Genomic DNA, 12,795 nt, shown 5'->3' on the forward strand with positions numbered 1-12,795 from the left:
GTGCATTTGCAATGTCATTTAGGAATATGTTGGAATTTGTGACGTGTAAACTCAATCTTTTCTCTTTTTCGTAACGACTGTTGATCTTGGATTGCCTTTTGTTGATCGTTGCGTATTGTTTTGTTTTGCAATTGTTTTGTTTTTAAAACCAATAAAGCATTTAATAAAATAATAATAATAAAACTGCAGCATCCCTTTTCCTTTTCCGTAATCTCTGTCGCTATACTTTGAAGCAACTTTGTGCATTGTGTTTGTTCCTGTCATCTTTCAAACCCTCGTCCAAGTGTGAGTCAGATGGGTTGCACAGATGTGCAGAGTTGCCCCCGGGGCTGCTTGTCCCGTCTGATTTTGCACGCGGAACACACACACACACACACACAGACACACACAGACACACAGACACTGTCTTGCTTCCAGAGGCGTTCCCCTCTCTTCCCTCTGCCCTGGCTACCCATTTCAAGCTGCCTCTTTGATTTCACAACCCGGCAGACAGAAACGACTAGGAAATTGCCAATCCAAAGGCCAGCTGGGCCTTGTAAAAGTTGGAAGGGCTGCAGGGGAGAACGTTCCTCTCTGCTGCCAGGCAGGGTGACCCGAGGTGGCTGCCCCGGGGTTACAGGGGTCCCTCTGCCTCTGAATGGGTGTGGGAGCAAGGGAGGAGACTGGAGCCTCACTGAAGCAGAGCCCCTGGGAGCCAGGCTTGCTCCTGGATCTCATTTTTCACATGTCTGCTGCACTCTCAACCACCAGCCCTGTCAGAGGAAAGGAGGCGCTTCCTGTTATTCCGATTCAAATCTCAAGCTGGTCAGGAGGAAACAGGCAGCTGTGCCGAGAGTGGCAGGGCGTCCCAAGATGGGTGGCCGGTCTCTGCCCTTGCTGCTCCTTCTGGTGGTCTTTACAGGTGAGTAGACCTTCAGGGTGGCCATCGGGTGGGAAGCAGAAAGTTTTCTGCTCAGCAGCTGACAGGGGCTTGGGTTCTCGGAGCTGTGGAGAACAGAGATAATCTCCACCCTCAACAGGTTGTCCACCCTAGGGAGATGGGTATCCCTTCTGGGAATCTCTGCAGTTCTCAGCTAGAGTTCTCAGAGTCTTTTGTCTCAGATACTGCTTTTTATCTGAATTGGAATTCTTAGCTCTTGTCCTGGCTCTGGACACTGTGCGTAGACACAGACTCACCCACAGACTCAGGCATGATTTGTCCTGCTTCCACGCTGTCTTCAAGTGCTTTTTCTGGCCAGGTTCCTCCCTATCTGTGCATCACAGTCTCAGTAGAGCTATTCAAAAGTAATATTATGTCCTAGAGATCTAGACAGTTCCTTTTTCTCGGAGGGACAGAAGGGTATGCGTACCCCTAAACATTTTTTGAATCTAAGTTTGCCCTTATTGAGGGGCAGTATTTCAATACGAGTAGGAAAATGAGAGTACCTCTAAACACCTTTTTAAGAAAAACAAACAAACACTGGATCTAGATAACCCCCACTGTCATTTTCTTCCCCTCTCACTCCAGCTTTGCTGGCATTTCTGACTCCCCAAATACTCAGCCCAGCCACACTTTCAGGTACAGGAGCCTTGGAATAATTTGCCCCTCTGATTTTCTCCGAGGCAGGAGGCAATTTCTTTTTGTGTTATTAAATATTTGGGCGACTTGCTCCGTTTTCCAAGTTGAGACTTCTCCAGGGAAACAGCATTCCTGTGATGAACTGTTTTTGCAGGGCTATCTCACCTCTACGGATTTATTATTTCTTACATTTATATCCTGCCTTTCCTCCAAGAAGGCATGGTTGTCTTCTCTCCCTGCTCCTCCATCTCAGTCTCAAAACTAGGGCTGGGCGATATTTTGATATATCATCATCCCAAACCGGTTTCAAGTCCATATCATGATATTGGTTTCATAATTTTTGACCTGGCAATATATTGCGAATCATGATGTGTGTGTGTGTGTGTGTGTCACAATGCAGGGGAAACTGCAAAGCCAGCCAATGCGGGGTGTGTGGCTGGCGTGCATCCCCGGGGTGTGACATGCATCCCAGGGGAATGCCACGCCACCCACAGGGGCGTAGCGTGCCTTCTATGGGGGAGTGGTGCCCAGCGTGGGCGGGGGGGAGCAGCCGCAACGGCACCCCACCAGGATCGCGCTTCCGGGGGCAGTGTGCTCCCCCCGCTCCCCTCTTCCTGCGCCAGTGCATACGCCATTAAGGTAAGACGGGGAATATGCAGGAGAAATGATTTCGAGGGGATATGGAAGGTGTTTGTAGAATCTGTGCTGTTAAAATGGAAAGGGGTCAAACCATTGCAAGAGGTGTTGAAATTTTGGCAGGTTGGATAGTTGCAATGGCATGGCCTCGGTGGCAGGGCGCACATTTTTATTCTTATTTATTTATGATCATTACTTTGTCAAAATAAAATAATAATAATAATAATAAAGAATCTCTCTTGCCGGATCCAGGAATTTGGAGGGAATATAGCCTAACACCCACCCCCTGCAAAAAAACAAACAAACTCACAACTATATATTGATGATACAGTGGTACCTCTACTTACGAATTTAATGCGTTCCGAACACACATTTGTAAGTCAAAAAAAATTGTAAGTCGAATCCCATAGGAATGCATTGGGAGAAAAAATTCGTAAGTCGAAGTAACCCTATCTAAAAATTCGTAAGTAGAAAAAATCCTATCTAAACCGCATCCAAGATGGCGGACGGAGCTCCATTCGTAAGTAGAAAAATTCGTAAGTAGAGTTATTTGTAAGTAGAGGTACCACTGTATTTCAAAAATCTCAGAGCAGTAGACATGGCCCAGTGTAAACACAACTCATTTGCAGAGTTGACACAGTTCACATTGATTTTTGTACACAATGCCCTGTCCCTGGCTGTAGCAGTTTCTTAAACTCCAGAGGAAGTAAGTGAAGGAGGAAACCTTCCTGTTCCAGCAGGCTACAAAGCATGGGCTAAGTACATGTTCATGGAGGGGGGAGCTTCAGGAAGGGGACATTTAGAAGGCAGGAAGGAGTGCTTAACCCTTTCCCACCTTGCCAGTGCTGTGCTCCAAATGCGCTCCAAACCTGCTTGCTGGAATACCAGTCATGTTTGTCTTGAACCCAATTCTGTTCCCTCAACGGTTCCAGAGGGACTGTTCCCAAATATCCACTTGTTGCCACTATTCTTGCATTCCTTCTGCTCTCTCTTTCTCTGTCTCGCCTGCAGTGGCCATCAGGCTCGATGCTCCTAATGGGACCACGGAAGCTGCGGGCAATGCCAGCGTCTCTCTCGAAGGAAGACCAAATGTTCAGGGGCCCGAAATGAAACTGAGCGAGGACATTGGTGAGATGATAGCAGAGCCCAGAAATTCTGATGCCTCTGAAGATGTACAGAGCGCCTTTTCTTCCCTCTAGACACATTGTGACATGTCCTTTGCTATGGGGGCGCTTTGAGCATACCTGCCAAGTTGCTGTCGGAGAAATAAGGGACCGGGCCAGAAGTAGCACACCGGAAGTAGCGCTGCCGCCATTTTGGAACTGGGCGGGGCATGCTCAGAAGTGACTTTTGATGCTGCTTTGCCCAGTTCCAAAATGGCAGTCGTGCCAGAATAAAGCGGGGGAAAACAAAAAAAATCCGCTTTTTCAGCTAGGAACATCTGGAAAAACGGGGATTTCCCGGCGAATACGGGAGACTTGGCAGCTATGGCTTTGAGTCAGAACACCGGCTCCTTTAGCCCTCTTGTCTGAGAGAGGCCTTTCCTGAGGTTATTGTGGGTGACCATCTCCACCCCTCCAGTTGGAGGGGCTTGTGGGAAACGGGGGCTTATAGGAACTGGCGTCCAACAACATCTGGAAGGCCACAGTTTCCCCACGTCTGGCCTAAGTTTGGAAATCAGCTGCTGTGGTCACCTCTGCTTTCAGCACCAATCCAAGAGTATCCCCTGGCTGAGTACAAACCTGGCTGTTTACATCTCAAAGCAGAAAACTTTGTTTGGCGCACCCAAAGCAGGGCCAGCCCACACATGAGGCAAGATGAGGCAACCGCCTCAGGCGGCAGGATTCACAGGGTCAGCACACCCCAATGTAGATCTTTAGTTCCCCTTTTCTCCTGATGCATATGTTCACTCACCTCTTGATTCCATGGCAGGGAGGGAGGCGGCATTTTGCGGTTCACCTCAGGCGCCAAAATGTCTTGGGCCGGCCCTGATCCCCTACATTCCCCAGAACTACCGCAACCTGAAACAACTGTCCCAGGCTGCAGTAAAAAAAAAATGCAACCTGCCCCTTTTTTTCAGTGGTTCCCATTGAACGAACCTGTGCATAGCAGCCAAATCCTAGAGACTGAGGTCCCGTTGCCCCCCATAAAATATTTGAGGGGGCTGGAGCCCCCCAAGTCAGTGGGCATTACCATTCAAATGGTGTGTGTGTGCTCCATCTTGTGACTGATTATGCGGGGTGTGCATAATCTGTTTCTGTTAAGTTGTGGGTAAGCATAGCAGACGACACAGCAATCTCTCCTTAGCAGCTCTTTATTTGGAAGCTGGAACAGAACTGAACTGCATTGCCGAGCTGGCCTGCTTTTATAGAGGCTGGCTCAAACAATGTATCAAACACAATTCAAAGTTCCCTCCTAAAGTTCCCTCCTAAAGTTCCCTCCTAAAACAACTGTCAAGGACCTGAGGACCTGAGGGAAAACTATATACACTAATACATAACAGTTTCCACAGACCTGCCATTGCGAGCCACTTTGAGAAGAGACAAGCGAAAATGTTGACTCACTCAGTGCTGTCTTGAATAATCGCTGTGCTATTTGATTCGATAGATAAATGACTGCCAGTTCTTTTGAGGTCAGATCTGAGATGGGGGCATGCTCCTTGCCTCTGTGTGATAGGCATGTACCTCAGAAGGCAGAATGTTGGTTATATTCTCACTCGTTGACCCATGTGCAGATTTCTTCCCAATTCTTCCTTTCCACCGTTGGATTTCAGTATCACACGGCCCAGCCAGACCCCTGCTTCCTCCACCCCTACCCTTGCCATGCTGCGCCACCATGCACACACAAAGGTCATGACTCATTACCGTTAAAATGGCGACGCGTGGAGACGCAGCGGCTGGTTGCTCCCTAACTCAGAATTTGGCTTTTTTTGTCCTGCCAAAATAGACTTGTTTATAGTCGACAGGATATTTTATTTGTTATTTGTATTATATTTACTGTTTTTAATTAGGTTTTGTAATTTTGGATTATGCGGAATGCTTTATCTGAGTGGATGTAGCAACCGAGTAACTTCGTTGTTCCCGCAAGGGGACAATGACAATAAAGATATCTTATCTTATCTTATTATGCTTTGCTTCTTTCCCCCTCTAGTTTACGGTATCATCGGGGCAGGTTGCTGGAGGGACTTTGAGACGCAGATGGCCAACATCACAGAGGTGCACTGGTGTGAGTGGATGGTCATTAGAAGGTAATGAAGAACTGAGCTTTTCAACTGGGTAGGGGTGGTTGAGAGACATCACGTGTGATAAACAAAAGTTGCACCAGTTTCTTTCGGGGGGCAAATAAGGAATATGAAATTCTGGAGTTACGATGTTCAGATTATTATTATTTTATTTATACCCCGCCCATCTGGCTGGATTTCCCCCGCCACTCTGGGCGGCTTCCAACAAATACCAAAATACATTAAAATATCACAGATTAAAAACCTCCCCAAACAGGGCTGCCTTTAGGTGTTTTCTAAATGTCAGGTAGTTGTTTATCTCCTTGACCTCCGATGGAAGGGCGTTCCACAGGGCGGGCACCACTACCGAGAAGGCCCTCTGCCTGGTTCCCTGTAGCTTTGCTTCTCGCAGTGAGGGAACCGCCAGAAGGCCCTCGGCGCTGGATCTCAGTGTCTCAGTGAACAATGGGGGTGGAGACGCTCCTTCAGGTATATAGGACCGAGGCCGTATAAAGGTCAGCACCAACACTTTGTCCACTAAGGCCAAAATCAAATGTTACATGCTGTTTATCTGAACAGTAATACTGTAATAACAACAACAACAACAACAACAACAACAACAACAACAACAACAATAATAATAGGGATGCTATTTAGATTGTGGTCTAAACCACTGAGCCTCTTGCGCTTGCCGATCAGAAGGTTGGCAGTTCGAATCCCCACAACGGGGTGAGCTCCTATTGCTCTGTCCCAGCTCCTGCCAACCTAGCAGTTCAAAAGCACACCAGTGCAAGTAGATAAATAGTTACCACAGTGGCGGGAAGGTAAATTGCTTTTCTGTGTGCTCCGGTTCCATTGTGCCAGAAGCGGTTTAGTCCTGCTGGCCACATGACCTGGAAAGCTGTCTGTGGACAAACGCCGGCTCCCTCGGCCTGAAAACGAGATGAGCGCCGCAGCCCCATAGTTACATTTGACTGGACTTAACCATCCAGGAGTCCTTTATCTTTAACAACAACAAAAACAGAAACCCTCTCTACTTGGAAGCCATATTTCTTTATTTAAGTCAGGAGAGTCAGCGGCGGAGCAAGCTGATTAGGGCGGGGTGAGCCGGGGCGGGGCGCACCACAGGGCCTCCGGAGTCTGCCTGCCTCCTCCCTCTCAGCCACCCTATAGCTGAGGGGGAGGCGGTGGGCAGAAAGTTTGGGGCAGTATGGAGTCTGCGGGCGCCCAAGCCACCGCGTCACTCCCGGGAGAGACGCGTGGCTTGGGTGCACTGCAGGCCCCGCGGTGATTTCCGCCTGGCATTTTGTCACACGCCCCCTCAGTGGTGACACCCGGGGCGCCCCCCCCCACCTTCTTCCACCCCCAGGGAGAGTATATAGACATTTTCTGGTGAGCAAAAATGAATTAGGGTAATTTGTTGACACTCCCGTGCTGGGTGGATTTTAAATTGTGTTCCAAAGATCTTCTATGAGACTATCAATAATGGCCAAGCTATTTTGAAAGTCAGCCTGCCCATGGCTTCTACCAATCGTTATGTGTGTTCTAGGGTGCAATCTCAGTTCATGAGGGGGCTTGACCGGGGGGGGGGGCGCACAGGGGCCTGCTCCATATAAACTGAGGGCTCACCCTCACTTCCCATTTCCCATGCCTAGAAAGCAGGGGTCTGAGCGGTTTCCCGCTTGACCCATGTTTCCTAGGAGCTTCATTAACTACGAACCCCCAAATCTGGGATCCCCTTAAAACCAGTGCCAAAGTTTTGCAGTCATTTTACAGCGGTTCTCAAAAATCCTCAAACCAGATTTGGACCAGGCAGCCCTTCAGTCAGAGAACTCGTTCAAACAGAGGGCAGCCCTACTAATAGATGACTGAACCCTGAACATGACCACCCCAAATGCAGAACGTGGCTCAAAATCCTTCAGGAATGCATGAGGTTTCTACAGCAGGGGAGCTGGTGAGAAATGTGGGCAGGCTTTTTACTATGAAGTTTTTAATAATAATAATTATTATTATTATTATTATTTATGATTTATACCCCGCCCATCTGGCTGTATTTCCCAGCCACTCTGGGTGGCTCCCAACAGAACACCAGAAACAGTAATAAAAAAGCAACAACATCAAACATTAAAAACTTCCCTAAGCAGGGCTGCCTTCAGAAGTTTTCTAAAACTTACATAGTTACTCATCTCCTTGGCATCTGATGAGAGGGTGTTCCACAGGGCGGGTGCCAGTACAGCGGTACCTCGGTTTACAAACACAATTGCTTCCAGAAGTCTGTACTTAACCTGAAGCGTACTTAACCTGAAGCGAACTTTCCCATTGGAAGTAATGGAAAGTGGATTAATCCGTTCCAGATGGGTCCGCAGAGTACTTAAACTGAAAATACTCAAACCGAGGCATACTTAAACCGAGGTATGACTGTACTGAGAAGGCCCTCTGCCTGGTTCCCTGTAACCTCAGTTCTCGCAGTGAGGGAACCTTCAGAAGGCCATCGGAGCTGGACCTCAGTGTCCGGGCCAGACAATGGGGGTGGAGACACTCCCTCAGGTATACTTTTATTGAGATTTTCACGACACAATGAGAGAAAAACAAACTGATCTACAAGAAATAATAGAAAGGGAACTGAATGAAGAAGAAAAGAGAAAGAAAACTACCAAAGTCCTCTCTCACTGCGGCTAGGGTTGCCAGACTCAATAGAGGACATGACTTCTGTGCCTTTAATTGCCCTGCTCTCTTTTGAGTCTGGAAACCTTAAAGAGAAACCAGCAGACCCTTTGCTTGGAAATTAAAGACAGGGTCTGCTGGCTTCTCTTTAAGGTTTCCAGACTCAAAAGAGAGCAGGGCAATTAAAGGCACAGAAGTCCTGTCCTCTATTGTGTCTGGCAACCCCAACTGCGGCATCTTAACTTTTATCCCAAGCAGAAACAGGTGAGCCCTCCTAGCTCTCACCTGGGATCATTCTTCTTCTCACAGTCTCTCACCTGTGAGGTCTCCCTTTCCCTGCCTCTCACACAGGGTCCTTCCACCTGTGAAGGTAGACATTTTAAAAGCCGCTTAGAAAGGTTGTAATAATGCAAGGTTTTCCCCCTGAGGGTTAAGAGCCAGCTTTCCCTGGTTTCTATCTAATGCTCCAACTCCTGAATTCCTCCCTCTGTTTCCTCCTTTTTTGATCAACTCCACAGGCCATACAGGGACTTGCAGAAGTGCCTGGAAGAATGGGCAGTACGCCTGAATTATGGTTACCCCAACACCTTGGCTCACAACTACATCACGTACAGCCACAGGTTGTACTTCCGCAACTGCAGCCTGCAGAACGCACTGCAGGACCCCCCGGAGAATGTTTTGCTGCCTCTGATCATAACCCCGATCTGCCTCATCCCTTTCTTGGTAACCCTGGTCGTTCTGAAGAGCAAGGATGGCGAAATGCAGTCCTGAGTCGCCGGCCTTCGCGTAGCAGTGTTGCCAGGGTCAACATGGTCTAGCAGCTTGCAATGCCGCCGCGATCCTCCTCTCTTGCTTCCCACGGGATCGGCCCCTTCTACTCTGACACCACACCCTGGGATGAGCCACTGTGCCGGAGGCTGAATCTAAAAAGTATTGGGGCATTTTACGAGTTGTTACTAACGGGGAGGAGGCGCAGAAGGGAAAACCCCTGGACCTTTCGTCATTGAAGCAAAGGCCGTCACACGTCTGCAGCTGACTTCAGCAGCTCTTAATGGGACCTAACTGTCATAGCTTCTGGCAATTGTAGTGGCTACTGCTGAAAATCTTCAGTGAGAACGTCCTAGGTCAGGCATCCCCAAACTGCGGCCCTCCAGATGTTTTGGCCTACAACTCCCATGATCCCTAGCTAACAGGACCAGTGGTCAGGGATGATGGGAATTGTAGGCAAAAACATCTGGAGGGCCGAAGTTTGGGGGTGCCTGTCCTAGGTGCTTGACAGAATTGGTTTCCAGAGGGTTGGATGGTCATCTGCCGGTGGTTCTTTAGCTGTGATTCCTGCATTTCGGGGGGTTGGGCTAGATGACCCCTGGGGTCCCAACTCTACAATTCTATGATTCTGTGATAAACCATGGCAGTTAAAAGATTATACAATAGATGTGAGCAGACCAAGTTAACCCCCCTCCTTTTACGTAGCAAAGCTCCATACAGCCTCCTCCCCACTCTGCTGCTCTCGAAGTGCATGAAGTTTATATTGACCCCATAAACCAATAAAGCTGTGTATTTACATACAAGATATGGGTTCAGGGTCCTTCTTCTCCCTCCCTTATTTATTAGATCGACACCGTTGCAGCATCTCTACGGCAGCCGCAAGGCTCTGTGCTCAGCGCGACCAAACCAGTCGCGCTCCTTTGCATGCCTAAAGCCAAAATCACATATAGTCTTTTTTATGCTTTATTGATTTTAAAAACAAAACAAAACAGTCAACAAAACCAATCCAAAATCAATGCATATTACAAAAAAGAAGATTTAGTTTCATACATAACTATGTAATTACAACATAACTTCCAATCACCTCATTGTGGTTCCTAAATTCCATTTTCGACTGCGCACTTTCCTTTATCTCTCCCAAGTTATAGTATTTCAGTTGTATTGGTTTTGTGAAATTTTCTTATTTCATGCAGAAGTCAATCCACAAAACCGCATATTGTCAAAACACATTGGGTTCAACGGAAGGTGGGATGGCTGAAGTCTCCCCCCCCCATTTTATTTTATTTTATTTTATTGTCAAGAATGTATGGCTGAATGAACACGTTAAATATGTGTACGTTGTGGACTCTATTTATTTATCATCTGTCTGTCTGTCTCTCTTTCTGTCCATCTGTCTATCTGTCTATCTATACACCACACAGACAAAAAGTTGACAAAAGTTCACAAAGCAGACTGGGAAGTTTTCTCCCTTCATCACCACTAACTATATTGCAAATGATTCAGGTGGTAGCCATGTTGGCCTGACGCAGTCTAAATATATAAAAAAATGAAAAAAATGTCCAGTAGCACCTTTGTTGTTGTTGTTGTTGTTTAGTTGTCTTAGTCATGTCCAACTCTCCATGACCCCATGAACCAGAGCATGCCTTGGAAACTCTCACTTTATTCTCAAAGCTTCTCCCTTTTAATGTGCATGGAGTTTTCTTGGCAGGGATACTGCAGTGGCTTGCCAGCTCCTTCTCCAGGTGGATCACATTTAGTCTAAACTCTCAGCTATGACCTGTCCATCTTGGGTGGCCCTGCACGGCATAGCTCATAGCTTCTTGGAGTTATCCAAGCCCCCTTGCCACGACAAGGCATTGATCCATGAAGGGGAAGCACCTTAGAGACCAACTAAGTTTGTTCTTGGTATAAGCTTCCGTGTGCATGCACAAGCACAGACATAGTTGGTCTCCACCTTGCCTACAAAGGTCCGTATAGTTAAAGCTATGGTTTTCCCAGTAGTGATGTATGGAAGTGAGAGCTGGACCATAAAGAAGGCTGATCGCCAAAGAATTGATGCTTTTGAATTATGGTGCTGGAGGAGACTCTTGAGAGTCCCATGGACTGCAAGAAGATCAAACCTATCCATTCTGAAGGAAATCAGCCCTGAGTGCTCACTGGAAGGACAGATCGTGAAGCTGAGGCTCCAATACTTTGGCCACATCATGAGAAGAGAAGAATCCTTGGAAAAGACCCTGATGTTGGGAAAGATGGAGGGCACTAGAAGAAGGGGACGACAGAGGACGAGATGGCTGGACAGTGTTCTCGAAGCTACAAACATGAGTTTGACCAAACTGCGGGAGGCAGTGCAAGACAGGAGTGCCTGGCGTGCTCTGGTCCATGGGGTCACGAAGAGTCGGACACGACTAAACGACTAAACAACAACAACAAAGGTGCCGCTGGACAATTTTATTATTTATATTGCAAATGTTTCCACTCAGGGCCTCCATGTTCATATGCTCCTCTCAGTGTGTGCATAATAGGAGGGAGGAACGCACACAGCCTTCCCATACTCTCTGCTCCCTTTGTCTTTAATTTTTCCAGTGGACGGGTGGTGTCTTCCTTCCTTCCTTCCTCACTGGGGCATGGAATCATATCGGCTTGTTTCACTATGCCGCCCCCCCCCCCCAAACAGGATGGATGCCGAGGGAAATTGCACAATGAGCCGTGCAAGAGAAAGGAAACCAAACACCACCGTGGAGAGGAGAGGAGACGGGTCGTGAATCGTGATACATCTCCCGCCCAATAGCACCCTGAAGGTGCAAACACAAACACCACACAGAAACACCACACATCCTGCCCAGGAACTGTAGCTCATGAAAGGTGCTGGGAACTGTAGTTCCGCGAGGGTAAACTACAGACCCCACAATTATTTTCCCCTCTCTTATTTTTGGCAGGGGAGAGGGGGAAACGTATGGTGTGCCCTGTGCCTTGGAGGGAATTGCGTAAGCGCTGACAGAATGTGGCAATGAAAGGTGGGGCACCGAAGGAACTGAAAGGAAGGAACACATTTGTATAAAATTACATGCGGTCATGTGGTGGGGACGACTTCCTTTGTTAGGAGTGTCATGGGAACTTTGCAACAGGCGACTATGAAAGTTGGAAGAGACCCACCGACCGTCAGGAAAGGGGACTCTCCCCGGCCACGAAATATCATGCTCATACAAGTCGACAAGCCCACATCATTTTGAGGAAATATATATCGATTTCCTACCATATGGGTACAGAATCCTTCTCAGCCTGAAGGTCACATTCCATTCTGGGTAGTGTTTTGAGGGCCACAGGCCATTGGGGAGCAGGGCTGGGTACAAAAGTGGGTGGATTAATAATTTTTAAATTTATAATAATAATAATGTAATAATCATAATTTGTTATTTATACCCCACCCATCTGGCTGGGTTTCCCCAACCACTCTGAGCCACTCCCAACAGAATATTATTAGTAATACAAAAAAAAAAGCAATAAAACATCAAACATTAAAAACTTCCCTAAATTTATCTTTATACAGTAGACTTCTTTCTTTCTTTCTTTCTTTCTTTCTTTCTTTCTTTCTTTCTTTCTTTCTTTCTTTCTTTCTTTCTTTCTTTCTCTCTCTCTCTCTCTCTCTCTCTCTCTCTCTCTCTCTCTCTCTCTCTAACGTATATTTAGTTTTCCAAAATTTACATACTTTACCATCAACATTACGTTTAATTTATCCATTGATTTCCCATTCCACCCCCCACTGTTCTATGTTTATCCTTTAATGCTGAATATTTTAACTTACAACACTCCATGTACTGTATACACCATGAGTTATTATCCTGAATGTCTTTCGACTGTTCCTCACATCTCAAATCCTGCTCACGTTTTCATGGAATTATAATAGTTCTTTAGATATTCTACAAAAGGTTTCCAATCCTCAAATAATGTT

At 47.1% G+C, this 12,795-nt stretch overlaps 1 protein-coding gene across 2 annotated transcripts; it reads left to right on the forward strand.

Annotated features, from left to right (window-relative positions):
• Positions 1-279: 279 nt before the first annotated feature.
• On the forward strand, positions 280-9,649 carry LOC118094567 (receptor activity-modifying protein 2). Of its 2 annotated transcripts, XM_060282271.2 has the most exons (4): positions 833-901; positions 3,206-3,322; positions 5,345-5,441; positions 8,597-9,649. In XM_060282271.2, exons 1-4 carry the CDS (start codon positions 853-855, stop codon positions 8,847-8,849), a joined length of 516 nt encoding a protein of 171 aa, XP_060138254.2. In that variant the 5' UTR covers positions 833-852; the 3' UTR covers positions 8,850-9,649. The 2 variants fall into 2 exon arrangements, with proteins under 2 accessions (XP_088511047.1, XP_060138254.2); XM_088654921.1 differs by lacking the exon at positions 3,206-3,322 and having other exon boundaries at positions 280-901.
• The last annotated feature ends 3,146 nt before the right edge of the window (positions 9,650-12,795 follow it).

The sequence above is a fragment of the Zootoca vivipara genome, chromosome 12 (genome assembly GCF_965207765.1).
Source record: "Zootoca vivipara chromosome 12, rZooViv2.hap1.1, whole genome shotgun sequence".
Classification (NCBI taxonomy): Eukaryota; Metazoa; Chordata; class Lepidosauria; order Squamata; family Lacertidae; genus Zootoca; species Zootoca vivipara.